Raw genomic sequence first — 22,925 nt, forward strand, 5'->3', positions numbered from 1 at the left:
TCAGTGGTTTCTAACATCTTACAATACTGTGCATTGTATTATTATTTTTTATTTAAAATCTTCCCAATTTACATATCAAACAGCATTTTGATAAAGTGTCGAGACACATTTGTCGACTATCATCTTTGACCTCTTCTACACTGCAGTCTTAACAGTTCATTTATTAGCAAGCTAATGTTAGTTTTGGGTAAGTAACAGCCGCAAGAATTGGCAGTTAGTGGGTATATATGTAGAAACAACTAATTTATAGGTAAGAACAAGTTAGTGTAGTGCAATTTGTTAATTTAGAGATGTGTACATCTCCACCTAGTAAACACTTAAAACTCAGCTCTATTCTCATTCCCACTCTCCAAAGAAAATTAGCAAATTAGCTTCACGTTTATATATACTGAAACATATATGACCCTTTGATTCTTAATTTTTAGGTGTATTACCTGTAAGTGAACCTGTAATCCTGTGCTTTTGTACAGTACTGTGGACATGGGTAAACCACAAACATGCAGGCATCCTCACAAATTCCCTGCTGGCCTCTGACAGCCTGACTCAGCCCTGAGTCTGACCTCCTGCTTCACACTGCACATTCAGCATCAATTAAAGGATTAACAAAGAGAAACCCAAGCAGCACTAATTGAGAAAATAAGAAAAAAAATGGCCTGACTAAACACTCTTGCAGTAAGGTGGTATCAGAGAGTGTGTGCTTGAGTGTGTGTGTGTGTGTGTGTGTGTTGGGATGCAGAGAAATGAGAATGAGACAAGAGAGGAAGGAGTAATGGAGGAGGAGGAGGTGTAGAGCTGGATGGAGAGTGTGTGGATGTGTGTGTTTTAAACTGCATGCAAATTAAAACCAATACCTAACCTTCTCTTTCCCTCTCTAACCACTTTTGTTCCATTTTAATCATGTTTCCAGTTAAATAAACCACGCTTGAACATATCTGAGTCCTCACACCTCTCCCTGCTGAGCTTACCAGACTCCTTAAGGATGGAGCACCTCTGGTAGCTGGAGGAGCGGAGGCTGGGGGCGCGGACGTTATAGAGGCGGGCCTTGTCGATGCGAGTGTCAAAGACGCGCAGCAGCGTCTCCTTCTCCTCCCACTGGGACATGATTTTGTTGTCGATGAAGGTGGCGAACATCTGTGTCTCAATGAAGTGGGAGAGGAAGGGCAGGTAGGGCTCCGGCTGGTCTGACAGGAATGAGGCCTGGAGAAACACGAGCACCAGGGAGATTCACAAATATACATGTGGTCACATAAAGTCAGCAGTAAAGTCAAGAAGTAAACTGAAGATTAAAACCTTCATGAAAGAGAATTTATTACAGGACTATGGTGTTACTATGGTGTTACTGAGCACACATTATCCACTAACTGTTCACTAACTGTAATCTAAATGCTGGCCCTCTAACATTGTCCATTGCCAACCCTGTTTGATCATGTTTTATATGCTGCATGTCCTTCTCCTCCTCTCCTCCATTCCTAGCTGTCCTATCTTCCTCCTTTTCCTCCTTTCACCCAGCCCGGCCATCGGCAGGAGGGTCCCCCATCTGAGCCAGGTTCTGCTCAAGGATTCTTCCTGTTAAAAGGGAGTTTTCCTTGCCACTGTCGCCTTAAGTGCTTGCTCTGGAGTCAGGCTCTGGGTCTCTGTAAAGCGCTTTGAGACAATTTTGATTGTGGAAGGCGCTATATAAATAAAATTGAATTGAACTGAATTGAAAATTGAAATTGAACAACAGCGATGCAGTGGATGGCATATCCACAGTTCACCAGGGCAATGTGCTGCATGTAGTGTGGACATAACAACTGGGTCAAAATTAATCATACTCAAGGCACAAAACATTTTCATCTGAAACTGTTTCTCAGTTTATAAATACGCTCTCTGTGTTTGTGTTTGATTTCATTACCTTGTCGAAGTTGTGCATCTGCTCCCTGTTCGTGAGCCAGGACTCCAGGTCCGGGGCGCTCTGGATGACAAAGGCTTCGTAGTCGGCAAACATGGTGGTGAAGCGGCTGGCGAACACCTCTCTCAGCTGGACGGTCAGCTTGGCGTTCCTCAGCTCCTCCTCTTCAGCTGCTGTCCTGCTCCCTTGCCGGTCGCCTGTCACCTGGGCTTTGACCCCAGCCCTCAGGGCGTCCACGCGGGCCACCGTCACCCCGGTGCGTTTGGTCAGTGCCTGCAGTCGCTCCAAGGTGGCGTTTCCCTGCAGCAGCTCCAACACAGCGAGGTCCTCCCCTGCCAGGTTGCCATTGCGCCCGTCATCCTCAAGCTGCTGGAGGGCAACGGTCTTGCGCTCCCTGCTTGGTGTGGAGGGGTTGCTGCCGAGACTGCTGCCGGTCCGTGGTGGGGCCCCCCTGCTGGCAGAGATACCAAAGCCCTGCAGTACCTCGCTGACCTCCTGGATGAACTCGGTCTTATTGGGGAACTGGGGGAAGTCCTCTGGAAGCTCAATGTAGTGGTTGTCAATATCGACAAAACACAGGTTGGCCTAGGACAGGGAAAGATGTCAATGTTACATCAATATAGCTCAGGAACAGACAGTGATCCCTGTGAACTGATTGTACTATACATTCCTACTGTTGACAGCAACGACCGGGGGTGGTCCAGGAAGCTGGGACAGGTATTATCAGGAGGCATAATGAGGACAGACTGGTTTTAGGAGGTATGATGGGGGCTGGGAGATGCAGCAGAGTCTGAAGAATGTAGGTCAGTGTATGATAATAGCACACTGTCAGAGATAAAGCTAAATCTGACATAATGGAGTTAGCATCACACCCTCACGTGGAATTAAAGCAAAAACTCTGATCTGAGTACTAGAGCACTAAGCTACACAAAAACCATGCCAATGGGAATGAAGTTGAACATGCCAGAGAGCACCAACACACACACCAGCATGTGGTGTGTTCATGTTCTGGTGGAGAAGTTTCAACATCCAACCAAACACCACAAAATTAAGTACAGGTGCAACTAAATGATTGTGAGAGTCAAAGCTAACATCTAGCTAAACCTAAATCTGACATAATGGAGTTAGCATCACACCCTCACGTGGAATTAAAGCAAAACCTCTGATCTTCCTTGTGAAGCCAACAGTCAGTTTGCTATTCATGCATCTAGTGGACCTCAGGACAGCATGACTCAACTGGAGCAAATGTTTGCGTCCCTGATGAATGTAACACAAATATTCACTCCAAATTTTAGCTCTGTTTTGGTCTACACCATCTCCTGAGAAACACATCTAGTTCTTAAAAGCTAAAATGTTAAATGCTAAATTTTTTATTGCTGATTCAATTCTATGATTGATTTGGAGGATGTGGTTTGTGGTGCTGCTTTAATTACATGTTCATAAACTGATAATTGAGTCTTAATACATATAGAGAGAAGGGAGGAGAACAATATGGAAAAAGGCAGCAAAAAGTATTGCGTAATCTTGTCTACAATTCAAAAATGACTTGTTCTTTGACATCAGGCAAAAAAAAAAGACCTAGATTAAAGTATAAGGTTAACAAAGCTTGTCTGACATTAATTAACCAATTACAGCTACCGTTTCCTCTCTCTCATTCACTTTTAAGTCATTCTTTCATCATCAGCCCATTTCTAGGTCACCACCACTTCAAAGGATGATTCGGAAACACATCGGAGATTCTCCAATGTTGGCAGACAGAGGATGGGGGGACCCCTTGAGTGGAAGGAGGAGGAGGAGAAGAGGCAGACGGGCTGGTGTGTGCTCCCCGGCAGCATCCCCTGCTGCGCTGACTGGGATGATTAGAATCCATATGTAATGTGCCCGGATTAACCAGCACTGGGAGTCGGGGAATGCAAGCAAAGCCGGAAGCCAGCGCGTCTCCGTGTTTGGCTTTGTTAGGGGCCTTATCTCGCCTTAACACGTGAATACACACACACACATACACACACACACACACATTAACTGTAACCCTGAATAGTGGTTTATATCCAGCACACATTCACCTCCTCACTAGGTGTCTGAAATAAAAAGGCACAAAGACAGGGGAGGTGAAGAAAATCCACTTCAGGTTCACTGTGCCTTGAGGGGAATGGGTAGATGAATAATAGGGAATTACCTGTTCAGCTACGTGCATGTGTGTGTGTGTGCGTGTGTGTGAGTGAGTGCGTGCATGTGAATAGACAAGCGACAGGATGTCATTTAAAATAGAAAGGTGTTTTTTTTTTTTTTTTAATTTCCTGTGTACCTCAACAGGAGCCTGGTAGTCTGCCTGTGTGTGTGTGTGTCTGTGTATATGTCCTTTTCTGGTTGTGCAGAAAAGACTGTGTGAGACTGCTTTAGCTGGTCCACATAAGTTTAAAGGGTGTTTGAGGGTTTTAGCCTTCAGGTTAGAATCAGGTTTAGGTTTGGCTGAGGGGCTAGGGAATGCAATATAACAGTGCACTACATCAGTGTCCTCACAAAGATAGTAAAAAAAAATGTGTGTGTGTAAATGGGGACAAACCTTAGTTCAAAACCATTGCTGTGAGGACATTTAAACTGGTCCACACAACTTTAAAGTGCTTTTTGAGGGTTAAGACTTTAAGAGTTTAGGTTAGAATCAGTTTAGGGTTAGGGACTAGGGAATGAATTATGTCAATGAGTCCTCACAGCAACAGTAAAAAAAAAGTGTGTGTGTGTCTGTGAGTGCATGTTGCTGTTATTCAGTGTTGGCCTTGGAAAGTTTGTACTGTCAGCAGCACTGAGCCCTGACTGCACAATGCTGCAGCTTGTGCTTGCACACACCTGCAGAACATGTCTCACTTTGCCAGGGATCCTTCTCTTATAGTCTCCAATCTGACCTAACCCCAATCACAGGCATTCAACCCTGGCTCTTAAATCCAGAGCCCTATGGTCAAAAACCTCAAATCAACTCATGGGATCCTTTAACACTGACAGGTCTTGGCCGTGGGCTAAACCTCAGAGAGAGAAAGCTTGTGGCTAACGTCCTGGTTTCACAGTTAGCCCAAGCCTGGGAATTGTGGGGGGGCATTTGCATAGCTCCCCCCATCCAAAGTTGAAAAGCACAGATTAGCCTTTAATGCTAATGATGTTAATCTTTTCATGTAAAGAAAGTAAATAAGAATATTTACTTATATTTATTTATAGTCTGATCTATTCCTTTAAATCTGTTCCAGAACAGTGTTCAGTGAGTCCTGGGTTAACCCAGGTTAGGGTTATCCTGTGGTTTAAGAGTAACTGAACGGTTGGTACTGTGAGGTCTAAGGTCTATTTTCTCAAACTGGACATTTTAACCTGCCAAACACTGCTGTTAACAACATAGGCTGGCTGGCATACCTCCTGAGGAAGTTCTAGTTTGGAGCGGTCAGTGCCCTCCTTTGACTGCAGGCCCATCAGGTAGGGAACGGGGGCGTCCAGGAAGTGGAGCAGGGAGGCTGGCAGGATCGGGACATAGACGTGCTGCCACTGGAAAGGAAACAGTAGGGTTGTGATGCTCTCTGCCACGGTCATCAGCCGCTGGTAGTCTGAGGGGGAAAGAGAATTATGATGAGAGAATTAGAATTAAAGTGCAAAACTTTTATATCAGATATAAAGTTTTTTTTTAAATTTAACTCCATGTTTTGATGCACTTGTGTCCATTTATTGCTTTTGCTAATTTTATATCTTTATTTTATATATAAAAGGTTCAGTAACTTCCCAAAACAGCTGGCCACTGTAGTTTTTAGCAAACAAAGAGGAAAGTGGAGGAGACTGTGCGTGTATTGTGTTTATCTCTAGAGAGTATTTGGGGCAGTAGGACAATGTATATGAGACTGAGTCAAAACAACCTACAGTGTGTGTGTGTTTTCACGGAGAGGAGGGAAGCTCACTGAACTGCTCTGTAACCGCAAAAACTCCACATTTCCACGAACTACTGCCTGTTTCACGCTACGTTTTCAAACCTACCAAAACAAATGAAAAAAAAAAGAAGCAATAATTAACAAAATCCCCATATTAAAAACTCTATTAAGTATGACATGAAAAATCATAGTAATACACACACACTGTTTAATGTTTTGGGAGTTTTTCAGGAATTCGGTAGTCGGAAAACCAGGGACGATAAAAGCAAGTCACAGAGCTCAAAGAGAAGCTGATACCCAATAGTTCATTGTTGGTTTGGTTTCAAACTGTTGTTGATCACAATCAACCAATGCAGAACAATGTGGAGGGAAAAGCCTGATGGACAGTTTATACATGTCTCTGCCATACAGGAAAGATGATATACAAGTTACCATGTTCAAAGGGCCTACATAAAGAAAACACTTGGAAAACACTCAGGCTACCAAGAATCACTACACATTTACATTAAGCTTTCAAAAATGATGTGGACAGCTGATTATCACACCACAAACCAGAACGAGATGTACTGTACATTTGGCGATTACATAAAGCTGAGGCAGTGATCTGTATTTAGATTGTTATGTAAAGATCCTCAGTGTTGCTAAACTCTATAAATAAGGTGACAAGATGATTTTACTGCACTAAATAGACTCTTGAATGGAGCAGAAGGAGAAGCACTGAGAGGTTTCTGAGCTTCGTTCCAGACTTTAATCAAATGATTTAGAGTGATTCCCTTGAATTGAACTGAACTGAAGCAAGTGAGCGTTAAAAAAAAAACAAAAAACCCCCACAAAAACACAAAAGGAATAATAATTCTGATGGACTCTTTTCAATCCCTTGTCCGCATATGAGTGGACACGTCTCAGAGTATTCCCACTCCTGTTCCCTGAAACAGATTAAGGCCAGCGGTTGTAGGCTGCAGGCTGGCTTTAATATTGAGTTCAACAGCAGTTTCATTACATTATTATGATGGGTATAATGAAAAAGACAAAGAAAAAAGACAAAGAAATAAAACACCACAGGACTGTGGTAATTCATCCAATCAGAACCACCTCCTTCAGTTAGTGTCCTCCTGTCTGTATGTGCACAGATGGAATAATAACGAGTGTGTGTGTGCATGCATGTCAGTTAAACACACACTGGCAAAATACTTGTCAGAACGATAAATGGATAAACGGAGGAGGCAAACACGAACACATTTATGTTCTCCAATAATAGGCAGTGTTGACACACATTCTTCTTCACTCGTGTTTAGGCATTCTGTTTGAATGGTTAAGGTTAGAGTTATGTCAACGTGTGTCCTCACAAAGATATCAGAACAAGTATGTGTGTGTAGCTTGGTGTTCTGTGTGAACACTGAATTCCAGAATTCTTTCTCACAGTATTCACCTTTTACGCAACTTTCAATTTCCCTGCATCATGCTTTGCAGCAACTTGTTCTAATCAGTCACTCTGTGATTTCATGTTGGGTTTGGTGGCGTAATCTCATCCCATAACCATCAACTATACACTACCCAACCAATTTATCAGCGTTTATCATTACACAACTGATGTTTTTTCTCTCTTGTTAATTTGCTCAGAAATTCAAAAGAATTTTGAATGTAATGTAACTTAAGGGGCCAGTTTGTCCCAGATATCTGCCAATTAAATCACTAAATTCAAATTCAGTACCATCAACTAAAAAAAAAAACATTGTCCAAGTTAGGATAATTTAAAAGTCCAAGGAGATTGGATTTACTGCTGCCAAGCCATTTATTTTAGCGGTGTTGTCCGGAGCTCCAAAAATGACGTCTTACAGAATTATTAACAGCACAAAATTAAAACAAGTTGGAACACTTTGTTCTTAAAAAGGGTACTTCATGCCTTTATAAGGACATACCATCAGTCCTGAGGCTGCTTTCCAACCTCATCATTGATTTCAGAGGATGAAACGCTCTGTCCGACTTGCATTAGGTATGCGGACAAGCATCACATCCGTATTTTATACAGATGGAAGCCACCTCAATTATTGAAGCACAAAAATGAGTTAAACTGGAGAAGGAAATGCTGTGAGCAAAGCTTAAAAAAGGATTCTAATGAACCATGAATCTTCCATTGTTATCATACATAAAACATGACAGCAACATCCACATAACACCTGGTTATTCAAAGGTGAAGCTGACTGAGGGCAGTCATCAAAAATATTTACAGCAGCATCTATATAATTTATATTTAAAAGTATAGAAAATATTAAAGTACAAAGAACCAGTCTTAAATGTATATGTTTTTTCATCCACGAACCTCAATATCTGAGGAATGAGTTGTTTGGATCCACAAAATCTAAATTCGAAGAGCGCTCACAGCTGCAACCAGCTCAGAAATAATGATCGACAGACCTCATCCAGTATAACAACAAACAGATGCATCGCTCAGGATCAAGACAAGTAGGTCTTTTGTCCTTTCAACCTTCACAAAGAATGTCATGTGATGTTACTGAAGTGTACTGTACAACAGTTGGCAGTTTATTAGCGCCACCTAGCTAAAATGAATGCAATCTAATACAATAAACCCTCCATGAAAGTGCTAATGTTCCGTTTGTGTTGAAACTGTTTTAGAGAGGTGTTGATTCAACTGTGTGATCATTCTGGAGGCTGCAGTGTGTTACTGAATTGATTTGTATAGAGAATGGTGTGTCTATTATTTTGCCCACCCCATTTGTATCATAGATTATAATTTTATTTTTTAAATGCTGTTTGACTCAAGGATTGGCTTGAGTTTCCTCCACACAAAACATTGCTGACTCAGCACAACACCTTATCTAAATAAAGGCTATTAACATCAGCGCTACAAGTACATGATGACTTCCTCTAATATGAACTGAGGTGACTTGTGCTAAAGTGCAACTAAGCTGACACACAACCGCACACTTTCATTCTTCATTTTCACAACTACTAAAATAAAGAGAGGAAAGAGCAAAGTATTAATTTGTCAACTCAGCTACACATTACATGTGGCACTTTTACATCCTCATCCTTTACTTTTTAGCCACTCTAGAACTGGTGTTTAAGGATGGGAACAGGAAGCACTACAGAGGGGCATTCCTAGCTGACATTTAGCAAGAGGTGGGGTACACCCTGAACAGGTCAAAAGACTTCCATTCACACTCCCATGGACAATTTAGAATCATGTCTTTGGACTGTGGGAGGAAACAAGCTAGCACAAGAAGAAAACTCGGATTCAAACACACAACCTTCTCGCTTTGCTAGCCAGAGGTTCTTACCAGGTTCTAACTTTAAGAACCTGGAAGAGCAAAACTAATGACATATTTTTTTTTCTGTTCAGTACTAATTAGCAAATGTTGACATGTTAAACCGCTAAGCTAAGATGGTGACCGCAATAAACTGGTTAATGTTAGCATTGTCATTGTGAACATGTTAGCATGGTGGCATTAGCATTAAGCTCAGCTGTAGTTGTTTCAAAATAGTATATGTTTTCCCATCTGTAACTTTCTCTCTGTTAAGCTAACTTTCCATCTCACTGCCAAACCACAAAGCAACAAAACTGGCTAATCAGACTCATCCCTCCTGTGTGTGTGTGTGTGTGTGTGTGTGTGTACTGTATGTTTCAGTCTGCATTTGCTGTCTCTCTCAAGTCTGAACATGTTCAAAGTTTTTTTCCCACACACACAGTCATCAGAGGGAAACACGCAGACAGAATCCGACTCAAACACTCCCATCTCTTTTTTCATGTTGCGGCACAATCTCTCCAACCTGTTGCTCTGCACTCCTATGTGCAACATTCCTTCACACCCCTCATCCACCCCCTCAACATCCCCTCCTCCTTCCTCACACTGAAGCACATCAAAGTCACCCACAGCAAGGCCTCGTGGGGTTTAACAAGAACACGATGAGAAAAGAACTGGGATTTTATTTCCTCTTGCTTGAACTAATTGAAATTGATGAAGGTGCAGGCTTTTCAGAAGGGCTGATTCATCTTAGACAACATTTTGCTGCATCGCCGGTGAAACTCCCCTTCAAAATATGACAAGCATAATGGTAATCATTTGAAAAGAAGCAAATCTGATACGGCAAAGCCTGGCGCCTGCTGCGTGGTGATGAAAAGCAGGACGGGGACATGTTGAGTCATTGTGAAACTATAACGGTTCATCTGGGACTGATAAACACCGACAGCTCAGTCTCACAAGGGAAGAAGCAAACAGTTTGTGGTGTACAGCTGTCACTAGGTGATCTTCAAAGGCAGAGATGGTAGGCTTTAGCAGCTGCACCATGATAATGTTGTGGCATCGTAAAAGAGCCCGAAAATTGTTGTATGGAAGGAAAGATTAAAAATAAATCCAAATGAAAGAGGCTTATAGAAGCATCCCATGATAGATCAAAGGAACGTGCCAGGAAATCAGGCTTTCGAGTATTGGTCAACTAACCTGGGAAAATCACACTATAAAACAATGTCACCAGAATGCCTTTGATTCACCCAGTCCCAATGACCACCAAATCTGCTAATATGTTTTGTTGAGGGAAACCCTGCATATGCTGCTTTAACATCTCTTCTGGTTTCAGGTTTTCCACAGATGTCGAACCTGGTTGCAGGGATTGCTCCCTCCCTCACTCGTGTTCACGCTCCATTTGCTCTATTTAGAGCTCTTAAAATGGCAGCATGTTTCTATTGCACAGCATGTTTGATGTCTTCTCCATGTTCTCTGTCTATGTGGTTGCCAACGTCTTGTGAAAAAGGGTAGGACAGGATTGTGCTGGCCCAGCAGTGGCAATGCCACGATGATTAAGATGCGTGAGTTTGAACAGTAAGGCCGGTGTTATACTTTCCAAATGTCTGAACAGATGAACGTCCGCTAAGGTCTGAGTGACGTAAATTTTGTCATCAGAGATTGTACACATGTGCCACTAGGCGATAAGGGCACCAAATGAGCATGGTCCACACTGTGTGCATTGACTGGCTTCCAGGCTCAGGGATTCCTGCCAGGACTGTAAGTGAACTACACGGAAGCCCCATGATTCTGGAGGAGACATTTACCCATCGCTTTCTTTCCCTACATGTTGGTGTGTGGGGGGGTTCAGATGATGTCTCCGTCTGTCACGGTGTGTAATTGCTTGTTGAATGATCAGGAGGAGCGTGGGAACATATGGCAGGGCAGTGCCTCATTAACATCCCCTTCCATTACTTGCCACTAGCCTAATGAAGCGGGGATGTTTTTCTTCTCTTCTCACTTGAGCAAGCGCCTGGTTTTTAATCATTTTCCCTTCAGGACTGATTGGCTTTGATGCTGACAGTGATAAATAAAACACTGAGACCCATTTTCATCAAATCATGATGAGATGAGAGAGTGAAAGAGTGAGCCTCCAATTTCCCTAAATTTAGCAGATGTACACTCTGAGTTTCCTTTTCATGTTCTACTGATACAATCTGTTTCTGTGGGTACTGTTATTTTTTTGTTTGTTCAAGTCGGTGCTTACTACTCAGTGTTTAAAGGAGGATTAGTTCAACATCTTGGAAAATACAATCATTTGTTTTCTTGCTGATGGTGAGATTAGACGGTTGATATCAGTCTTCTATCTGTGCTTTAGTATGAGCTGGTGTTAGCTAGGTTTCCTACAGCTTTTATTTAGTGAGTGAGTTTTCCATCCAATTTTAGCACAAGTTTCAAATTACAGGACATGCTAATTACTGTTTCCAGTTGATCTCAGTGCCAACTCTGTGGTTGTGCCATTATTCCACTGTAGAAGAAGAGGACACCACTAGGTGACATATTTAAAAGAGCTCCAGTGTGCTCCAACTATTTCTGGACCAAGCTTAGCCATCCACTCAGCGCTTCCATGCAGCCTCTCTGGCTGTATGCTAGGCTAATGAGCAGAGGTTTTGGTCTGTCTCTGTACAGGCCTGATGGAACCAAACCTGGCCACCTGATGGAGACAATAAGAGTCCAGGAAGCTGCACACAGCCACTGTGTCAAAAAAAAAAAAAAGTTGCAGTGTGTACCTAAAACCACAAATTGTTATTGTCTGTTTTTGAATTTTGGAAACAGTTAGCCTTTTGAGTCAGGCTAACTGTTTTCCACAGCCTCCGGTCTTTATGCTAAGTTAGGCTAACCATGTCCTGATGCCAGCTCTGTACTGAACACACAGACAAGAGTGACATTGATCTTTTTTTATCTCACTCTTGTAAAGAAAGTGAATAAGAATTACACTTGCCACCTTTGGTATTTATTTAGCTTACATATTTCTTATGTATTTCTTTATAGCGTCAGACACTATTCAGTGTCTCAGATGATTGCTTGGATTCAGACTTTTCACAGTGTCCGTGCAGTTACTGAAAGCAATACAGTGTATGCCACTATAGTCAAAACAATCTGTCCTGAAGCGACTTTCTAATCTCAGCCTCAGTCTACTGACAGCCATAAAATCACTCCCTCTGAGCTCAGCCACTGGGCTGCAATTACAAATACAGAGCAGCACTGTCAGCCACTCGGATTACAGCATCAAATCTACAACTCGTGCGGTGCCATTACAAAGCTGTGGGTCCGGAGACACACCACCTCACAATCTGTTGTACAAGCGCAACACAGTGGTTTGTGGGTGTGGATGAGAACATGAAAACTTTTTTAACTTTTAACTCTTGGGGGAAATGAGGGATATATTTCAAGCAGGAACCTGAATACCCAAAAGTTTGTAAAGTGAAATCAACAATAGCCTGGTCAGACTGTGACGCTTCATACTTCATATTTCATGCTGAAAGCATTAATTAGCGTAGCACAATGATTAGAAGCAGGGAGAAACAGCTAGGCTGGCTATATCAAACTCTAAATCTGATTTATTAAACCTGTACACAAACACAAATGTAGAAATGTCCATGTGTACGTTCAGAGAGAAATTAAAATATAAAATGCATACAGGTGCGCAGGAACCAGGATCAAACAAGTCCAGTTTAAGGCTAATCAGATACCATTTCAAGCTGCTGAACTGTGGCAGTCATTTAGTCTTTGTCCTGTTTATTGCAAAGGAAACAATAAAATGACTGTCTGCTGATTTTGTGCTTTGTACAAGTTAGTATTGAAGTACTGAAAATTGGCATTGAATCCCACACCAGATTCACAGGCTTGTTTACTTAATCTAAATCAAGTAGAGACTCCTTTTTGAGACTTAAGATTAAAATTGGGTTTTAGTTAGGGTAAAGGGTGTGGATGTGCGTGTGCGTCCTAACCTTTTTCTATTTACATGACTCATCCTGACTCGGAAAATAAACAAGCTGTAGAGAAAGTGTGTGCTGCAGACTGGGGGAGACACAGAGTAACACAGAGAAAGCTCAGGACAGAGGAATGTAGGATGAAAGGTGATCTCAGTCCATAGAGCAGTTTACAGTTACTTCTTCATGTGTGGGGGTAATACAACCAGCAACACACACTCCTACGACAGTCTCACTGCAGCTTTGAATAATGCATGAAGGGGAAACCTAGAAGGAAGAAAATCTCACTGTGGATCTCAGTTGGTCTGATATGGTTCAGCTCTGAAGAACTGAGTTTTACAGGGACACTACAGCCTGTGTAAGTTTTCAGGCCTCATTGCATAGCCTGCCTCAAAAGCAACCATCTATAACTACTCATATTAATGTTCTGTGCCAAGAGAGGGGTCTGACTGAAATGAAGGAGGCCTGCAGATAGATGTTCAGAGCACAGCCTACCTGCTAACCTACAATCTGCCTGCTAATCTGAGACTTATCCTTGAGCCCCTTTATGTATTTGAGCTTGCATAAAATTGGGCTCCAAGTTGCAGTTACATCACGTGGAACATTCTAAATACGTTGTGTAACATTGTACACACAGTAACTCAGACATATCTGGTATCCTTATTTGAATGGTGGACAATATGAGTTTGTAATGATAGACCCCTGATGGGCCAGATATGCTTGACGGGCAAGCAGGTGTGTGTGTGTGCACATATCTTTTTGTAATTGTGTGGACAAATTTTGTTTTGAAACCATTGTTGTGAGGACATTCTGACACTGTGATGACATTTTAGTGGGTTCACACAACCTAAAAGTGCCTTTTGAGGATTCAGACTTGGTAAGTAAATTTCCCCACTGTGGGATCAATAAAGTCTTATTTTATCTTATCTTAGGATTCAGGGTTAGAATTAAGTTTTGGTTAGGATTATGGTATGGATTGTGGGTTACGGTTAGGCATTCAGTGACGGTGGTTAAGGTTAGAGTACGTTGGCTAGGGTATGCATTATGTCAGTGAATGTCCTCACAAAGATAGTAAGACAAGCATGCGCGTGTACATAAATGTTACAAAATGCTAACATTATATATTTGCATTCTAAAATAACAGCAGCGCATTATGTGTATGTGGGCTTACCCTCTGAGTACAGGAGGATCTGCATCTCCAGCAGAGTGCAGGTGAACACCTGGACCAGGTTTTCCACTCCCAGCAGACTGAAGGCCTCTGCAAGGGGGAAGTCGGCCAGCGGAAGCTCCCCGAGCCCGGGCCTCTGGCACACGATGGGCTCGTATACACCATGAAACTTAAGTGTGCGGCCCGGGGCGGGGAGGGGCACCTCGTACAGGATGTTGTGAACGTAGCTCTCTAGTGGCAGTGGGGGGGCAGTCTCCGCTGTGACAGCCCTGTGTAGCTGTGACAGGAACTGGCGGCAGGCGTTCATGAATGGCATGGGGGTGATCAGACACAAAGCTTTGGACACGTAGAGAGTGTCCCGCGTTGAGTCGTAGCCACCTGCTGCCCGAGAAGAAGAAGCAGAAGCGGAGGAGGAGGTCGGAGAGTCGGCCTCGTCTAAACTGCTAGCCAGAGAGTCCATGCTGGAGGAGGAGGAGGAAGAGGAGGAGGAGGAGGAGGAAGGGGGGTTGGCGGAGGCGTGCTCTGCGTTGTGCATCTGGTAGAGGGTCTGCATGGCCGAGCAGATCTGGGGGCTGGTCACCTCCTCGTAGAAGGTGTGGACGAAGCCATACATTCGAGAGCCATCCTCCTTGGTGATGATGAAAGAGTGAAACTGAGGATCACGCTTGTCCGCCTGCGTCCGGAACGACAGGCCTTTAGGCATACAGAGCTGCAGGGGGGGAGGGAACTGGGGTCAATCACCACTTCAAAGCAGACTATTGTAATAAAAAATAATTAAAAGGTTGTTTTTTTTTTTATTATAGTATCTGTTAAACTATTCTAATGGCAGATGTTTTTGCCTGTGGAACCCTGCTGAAAACTGGTGCAGTGTATGGTTTAGCTCTCCCACACTGTTGTTTATGATACAACCACTGGGCACCACAGTTGGAAATTTTAAAATTCTACACATAGTAGCTTCAAAGTAAAAAAAAAAAAAAAAGTTTAAAGATGTTTAACAAGTGAGCATGATTACAAAGAAAAAAAATACATTAGTTTGTGTCATACCTGGATTTAGGAATTTTACAAAAAAGAATCAGCTTCGCAATCTAAGAATTAATTCTGTCCCTTTCTGATTTCTGTCTATTAGCCACAGCTAAAATCAATTAATGGACGAGGCAGTTTTACGGAAAGACACCAGGCTCAGCTAATTGTATCTCTGCCATTCAGGGCCTCCTCTGGACTTCACAGATTAACTGTCCATTGTTACAAACAAATTTCTTGCTCAAGTACCTGGCAACCAAAACTGGGACCGGGACATGTGGCAAAAAATGGATGGATAGATGGATAACAGCTATGGAGCTGCAGTTTTGCTTTTTGAAGAAAAATTCATTTAACTAAAGATTTAACTTGACAACAAACTAATCATAGCTGAGGTTAGTCAACTGATCACAGTTAACTGACAGATAACTGATCAGCAGCTACTTTGATGTTTGATTAATCTTTTAAGCAATTTTTTCACAAGAATGGATTTTTATCTGCATAAAAATTGACAGATTAATGACGAATGAAAATAATCGTTTGCGGCAGCTCTGCTATATTGGCAGTGTGCGCTTGTGTGTGATGCTTTCACAGCCAAACTCTGAGTCAAGCAACCTGCAATGAATCTGACTTATTAGCCTCATTATGCAGATTTGGCTGCTGAGAGCTGAAACAACAACAAACTGCCTGGAAATGAGAGGCGATCTGCGCCAACACACACACACAAACAAGCACACACTCATCAAATCCATATAAGTATAAAGGTTTAAACTCTGCAGACAGGAACAGACTAATTCATTTACATTAGCATGCTTGTTTTTATAGTTTACATATGTGATGTTTGACACAGTTTTTCTCTTTTGCACAATTTGTCTTTAAAAAGATCGAGTCAAATACAAACACACACAGGCCTGGTGACCTGATTGGATTACGCATTGGTCCTGTCTCACTGATCAGTACTGACAGATTATCTCTTCTCCTCTCCCAGCCTGCATCTGACATTGGTCATCGCCATAACTGCCTTTTTTTATTTTGGGGCCTTGAAAACAATTATATTTCAGGTGCTTCACCCATGAGGGTTCCACCCACGTGAGGAAGGTCATGAGTATCGACCTGAGCAACATTAATGAGATGTGACCAGTTGAAGTGTGGATGGAAGGCCAAAAAAAAATGAAGGTGTATTGTATATTTCTACGGCTGTGTGGACAAATGATGGCTGGAAACCATCATTGTGAGGACATTTTGGCCAGTCCTTACAACTTCAAAGGGCTGTTTGAGGGTTCAGACCTGGTTTTAGGGTTTAGGTTAGAATCAGGTTTGGGGTAAAGGTTGGGATTAGGCATTTAGTTGTGGTTGTTAAGATTAAGGTAAGGGGCTACGGAATGCATTATGTCAATGAGTGTCCTGGGATGGGAGTATTGTTGGGAGCAGAATGGGATGATGGGATGAATGGGTGGAGGAGGTATGATGCAGAAGGAGGAGGAGGAGGAGGAGGAAGTGAGGGGCTGCAGCAGTGACCACACACAGAAACACAGAGAAATGATGCAGTGTCTTGCAGTTGTCGTCCTTGCCAGCTCGCCATCACCCAGGTGTCAGGTTTCAGTGGCAGCGCTGCAGCATAATGGCCCGTTTCCACTCTGACGTGAGGCGGCTGAATTATTTAGCGGTGCTGACAGCAGGGCAGGTGGAAAAATAAACTCAGAGCCACAACACACACACACACCTCTGTACATTCACATGGAGAATTCAGTCGTGTAAGGGTCACTGCACTGAAAGTTTAACATCTTCAGTTTAGCCTGTTCAGTGCTCTTTTCATTGTTTTCAGTTCAGAGTTCACACATGAACTACTTTGATCTGTTGATTGGCCAGAAATATTTGTGTTTGCATCTGTAATCAGATTTGTACTGGATTAAAAAGATAAATCTATACAAAAGTTAATCATCCAGATGGAAACAGAGTGAGAGCGTTTAAGCAGTGGGAAAATGCACGTCAGAATAATTCCACGATAACGAGTGAGCTATTGACAAAATCTTGAAAAGATCTTTGGTCATTTTTTCATTACACTTCCAGCTCGTCCGGGTTTTTTTTTTAATAATGTATTTGTATCATTTTTTTTTACGTCCCTAACAAAGTGGTTAGGGACAATTTTTATCAGTCCTTGTCAATTACAGGGGAAGTAATAAAAAATAATCCAAGCTGAATTTTTGTGAAATGACAGCATCAGAAAACTCGTTTGTGTATTTTATCTACATAAACAACTTTCATTCAACTTCTTTTCACTCCACATTCTCCCCGGATCATCCATACCTTCCCTGCAGTGGCTCTATGTTCCCTATAGGGGGGGACGCCCCCCAGTTAGGGAACCACTACCCTAATAAACAGTAGCATCAGTTTGACTTTCCACCACCAAAAACACACAGGAACAGGAGATCAATTCAACTGTCCATAGAGGGAGGGAGTTTGTCATTGCCCTCTTACCCAGAATCCTTTGAGAAAGTCCTATGTGTCTTAATCCAGGGTCTCTTTGCTAAAACGTGTGGTTCTTTCCATGATGTCCATCAGTGCCTCTGTCTCCCCAAAACCCTAATTTAAGTAATCAAGAATGTCCAAACTCCACCCCACCCCCTTGTAATGGTAAAATCCAACTTTCAGTGCAGTGGTCACCTACCATGTTGACAGCATCCTGGTCAAAGGGGTTCCACTCCAGATTCTCAGGGTAGCGTGCCAGAACTTTGGATTTGAACGTCCTCTTCAGGGGGCTTTGCTCAAAGTTCTCGCCTGGAGAAGACAAAAGAAACAGGTGGTTGGTGGGAAACTGATAACAGCGTGAAAATGTCAGGCTGTGCAGAATGAGGAATATTGGACGGGGACAGAAAAGGCAGCAGGCTCATGTCCAGTATGTGACTCTCTGGATGGAGCTGGTCTCTGACAGCCACTCTTGACTGCGTGCATGGGATTCCTCTCTGTCAGCAGCTGGACTGATCCATGTTTTCCCATCCCCCCCATATCAACACGTACCACCTCACTGGACACACTACTGCTAGAATGCTGGTCCTGATAAAATTCTTGCTGAGTCTATTTCTTACTCCTCTCTGGGCCCCCCTCCAGCTGACGGCACCCTAATGCCACAGCCTAGTGCGCCAATGCCTAAAAATAACCCTGTCTACTTCCATCTACTATGATTCCATTGTGTGTATGTCCTACAAATGTAGGACAGCCATGTTGGGCGTCACATGTCCAACAGCTGCTCAGACACACTGTTGTCCACCAGAGCTCGTTAAATAGACTATTTTTTGTGTTCATAAACAGGGACGTTTTTTTTTGTGGGCAGAGCCAAATTTGTGGTAGTTAGCAGTTAGTGGCATCAGGTGTCAGTTTACAAAATAGTAATATGGATCAATGCTTTAAAAGTGGAGGGAACAAAATCTGGGCCCCTGTAAGACATCCTCAGTCATAAAGCCAATGATATCATGTGGTCCTGAGACTTTCATTGATACCACACATCTTCACTATAAAAAACACTGTCCTTTACTTCCTTATCTGATCATTCTATCGTTTTTTTAAAATATAAAATACTATGTAAAAAGCGTAAGTCTTTTTTTGTTTGTTTATTTCAGGTGTTTTCTATATTATTTCAGCCCTGAGTAATTCTTGTAGATATCTACTGTCTTTTAGAAGAGTAAGTATTAGCCTATATGTACCTGAGAGGCCAAACCCAGGGCAAAATAAACCCACAAATATGTTTCAGTGATTCACAGCCATGGCTGAACTGCCTGCCACAGGTTGACCCCTCACCCCCACCCCCCGATTCTCTCTACAAATGCCCACCACACCATGTTACTGTATGTGAAAGAAGAGATAATAATGTCACTGATTGGAAGTGTACCCCAGGAGGTCTACGGCTTTGTGATTGCTCTGCAGCACAAGGACTGAAGCCCTTTTCTTGAGCCCTCCTCTGTCCTCTGCTATTATTAACTCCTGCGACTACGGGCTGCAAGCAGAGGACGGACATAACAAAAAAATTAAAAAAACAAAAAACAAAACATAACCTGGAGGTAGAGAAACAGGACCAGGGAATTTCTTTCAACGGGGTTCAGATGAGGAGAGGGACCACAAGGGACTAATTTGGATAACAAGCTCACAGAGAGAGAGAGAGATGACCCAAATACTGGACAACGTAGACAGGAAATGAATGTGAGAGAGAGATAGAGAGAGAGGCTAAGAGGATAAAAGGGATTGGAGGGTGTAATCCAGGTGGAGGTGGTGGAGGCACACTGAATATGGCAGTGATGTGGGGAGAATAAAAGCCTGTATATATATATATATACACATGTGCACACACATATATATTCTCTTATTATATCTATTCTTTTATCTTAAACAGTTAAACAAATTTAATACATTTAGCTGAGAGAAAGGCTCATTCTAGCAAACGCTGTGTTATATTGTGTTCAATTCCATTCACCCTGACAGACACAGAGCTGGATTTAGTGGATCTTTAGACTTTACTCTGAAATAACATATCTTTAATACCAACCTATAAAATACCACACTAATAATAAAATGTTCTTACTTCTGGGCAATGGCAGATTATATTTATATGTGAACCCCTCCCCCACAACCATGCCAGCAGTGGTCTGACACATTATGATTTTCTTCCATTTCTGTGTGGATATGTATATGTTCTAAACACAGTCTTCATCTGTATTACTTTATATCTAGGATGGTTTGATAAAATTGTGTTACTGAGTCCCATTGCTGTGTGGAAAGAGATTTACCCATTTCCTTTTCCCATTGTGACTTCAGTTTTTTGATGCAAGCAATGAAAGGGGTTCGTTTATATAGTTTTGAAATTGGGGCCCTCTTTCCAATGTATTCCTTCAGCTGCGTGTCTTGCAAAAACCTCTTTTCTTTAAGCCAAAAATTTTTCTGTTGCCACATATTACTGACAAATGATTGTCCCCCTTGCAGTGAGGGAGTGAAGGATTCTCCCATAAAGGACATGTGGATAAAACCAATCCATTCATTTTCCATTGCTTGTGAAGAAATTTAGCCACACTGCGTTAGAAGCTAATCAGGGAACTTTTGGATGTTACCCCTGAGAAGCTAAATATATATGCTTATTCTTTTCAATCACAGTCTTCTGTTCCAGCCACATCCAGCTGACCACTCCTCAGTGCCTTCTGTATGCCCAGCACAGTAATGGTATAGTAATGGTTCACATCTGATCAGAGCGCAGAGCACATCTGTCCATTTCTAAATAATGTATTTCTTTATACGAATACAGTTCCCTCCTACCTCCACAATTTTTATGAGTCATTATTAATGATAGGGGAAGTAATAGAATATGATCCAAGCTGAATTTTCTTGGATCATTTATTATCATAATTTTTCTTAAATTATAAGTTAAAATTATACAAATATATAAATAAAAGTGATAAGGGCGGTATGGTGGTGCAGTAGTTAGCACTGCTGGCCGGGACTTGTTCTGGATGCAGCGATGGATGGACGACAATAAGTATAATAATGAGGGATTTGTCAGGATTAAGATTTGATAAGTGGACCCTACTGGATTTAGACTTGACAAAATGCTAACACTGCTATTAAGATTTGGGTGCAACCTTTCAGTTACAGTGAGAGAGCACAAAAATAGAGACAGAGACAAAAATAGGTTTAAGCATTTAAGTGTGAAAAATGTGAAAATCCCAATCATTTTTCTCCCAGTGAAATCATTTTGGAGCTGTTAATCAATAGCTGGAGCGAGGCTGGCGCCATATTAGCTTGGCTTATGAGGTGTACCTGAAGAAGGGAGCAGGTGAGTTGAGTAAAAAGCAGACAGCATGCAGACAGTGTGAGGTTTACCTGTGGCCGCTGCATCTCCGCCCCTGCCTTGCCGGTCTGCTTCGAGCCATTGGTACAAAGCTATCGACAAGCCACATGCAGAAAAACATGGAGCAAAAAAAGAAAAAAAAAAGAAAAGAAAAAGAACGCAATGTCAAAACTGATGCACACAGAAAAGCACATTAACAATAAAATGCATGAGAATGAGTAGAGCATGAACATGACAAGTACAGGATCAATATAATAACAGAGCATGGCGTGGCATTTCAGACATGACACACATGGTGGTCGAATGGGAGTGTTAGCATTCTGAAACAGCTCTTTTTACTCTGCTGTGTTAGTTTTATTTGTGACTAAATTGTGAATAGCTGGTGCAGTTATGGAGGTCAAATGAAGACATATGCAGCATGTTAGACACAAAACAGCAGGTCATCATCTAAAAGGTGTGAAGTGCCTTTATCAGACCTTTTTGAGAATATTTTTGGTGAGTAAAAGGTGCTGTTTCAGACTTGCAAAACTCCAAAATGAAAGTGTTTAGATGCACGGCTCTGGCTTAATGATGACGGGAGTTATTGGGTGAGGGAGCAGCTTGTGGTTTTGTGTTAGTTTGGAGTGAAACCTTAGCAGGAGCGTTAGCACAGCGGCGAACATTTTCAGGAGCAGCAAACCACTGACGCTATCCGATGCAGTATTTAGATCATAATCAAGCTCCAAAAGGATGTCAAAGCAAATACAGCTCACATCTATAATGTCAATGCAATAAACTGTAAGAACGGGAAGGCAGACATTGGTGTGTATTTTGTATTAACTTCATTTTAAATTCCAATCCCCAAGGTTTCCAAAACTAAATCTATGAGTTTGGGAAAACTGCATCTGAATATGTTCATTTGATGGAATGAAAAAACAAAACATAAAGTTAGAAAAAAGGAGCTTCAATAAAGAGCTTAAACAAGCTCATACACAACACATTTTATGCTGTCCAAAATTTTGGAATGATGATTTCTCCAACTTTTAAACTACATCAGGGAAAACCAGTGGGCAAATCTGGTTGTTAAAGGGGTTTAATGGATTAAAGGGGTGTTCCTGAGATTCTGCACTGCACTTCCATAAAAGTTGTGGGACTAAGAATCAGATTTTTTGAATGAAAATGAAATAAATAAAAGTCAACATTGAACCAGCTGAAGCCAAGATAGTATGAGTTTCACGAGTTCCACACTAAGTTCTGCTTTTCCCATCATACAACTGGGTGATATCGTTTAATTATACCTCCTCTGTCTGAAAGCACATTCCTTTCAAACTTAAAGCCCACAGTTTATACTGGGATTACGACATTATGACATCACAGGAACTACTTTCTCAGACTTGACAAAAGCCACCGAAGACATTATACAATCGTTTTCACAGGGTGAGTAATGCTGCCTGGCGCTATTATAGCGATCCTGTTGTGTGAAATTGATAGCATTGCCCTTCAAGACACTGCAACTGTATTTAGTGTAAACAGGCTTACACTGCCTACTGTGAATGTCTAGCTTACACCACAATACAAACAAGATCATTTATCTGTTGTTGGATGGACTGTGGGAGGATACAGACAGTAGACTAATCCCTGTGAGGACATTGCTGCTACTGTGATCACCGGAGTCACCAGGCCAAAGATTAGAATCCTTAATCAGTTCTCTTCCATGCACAAAACTCCCTGGGAAAAGCAGGACTGCTTGTCAGACAACGACTGTGTATCCAAAGGGTCGTAATACAGTTTTGAGTGTGTACTTCTATCTTTATGCGGACTCACATTGACATAAAGTCTACCCAAGCCCCTTACCCTAACCTGATACTAACCTCAACCCAAAAACCAAGTCTTAACCCTCAAACAGC

General features: G+C 42.1%; 1 protein-coding gene across 7 annotated transcripts in view; it reads right to left on the minus strand.

Moving 5' to 3' along the window:
- Positions 1-22,925, minus strand: part of dennd5b (DENN/MADD domain containing 5B) — a 52,981-nt gene that overhangs the window by 12,475 nt on the left and 17,581 nt on the right. For 5 of the 7 annotated variants that reach the window (XM_041030002.1, XM_041030001.1, XM_041030006.1 and 2 more), the window contains exons 2-7: positions 21,072-21,131; positions 17,878-17,987; positions 14,196-14,901; positions 5,288-5,475; positions 1,895-2,476; positions 966-1,197 (exon numbers count right to left, since the gene is read on the minus strand). In XM_041030002.1, coding sequence (XP_040885936.1) covers positions 966-1,197; positions 1,895-2,476; positions 5,288-5,475; positions 14,196-14,901; positions 17,878-17,987; positions 21,072-21,131 — 1,878 coding nt within the window. The remainder of the gene's footprint in view (positions 1-965; positions 1,198-1,894; positions 2,477-5,287; positions 5,476-14,195; positions 14,902-17,877; positions 17,988-21,071; positions 21,132-22,925) is intronic. The other 2 variants (XM_041030004.1, XM_041030003.1) reach the window with 1 other exon arrangement.

Source organism: Toxotes jaculatrix, chromosome 22, assembly GCF_017976425.1.
Source record: "Toxotes jaculatrix isolate fToxJac2 chromosome 22, fToxJac2.pri, whole genome shotgun sequence".
NCBI classification, from domain to species: Eukaryota; Metazoa; Chordata; class Actinopteri; family Toxotidae; genus Toxotes; species Toxotes jaculatrix.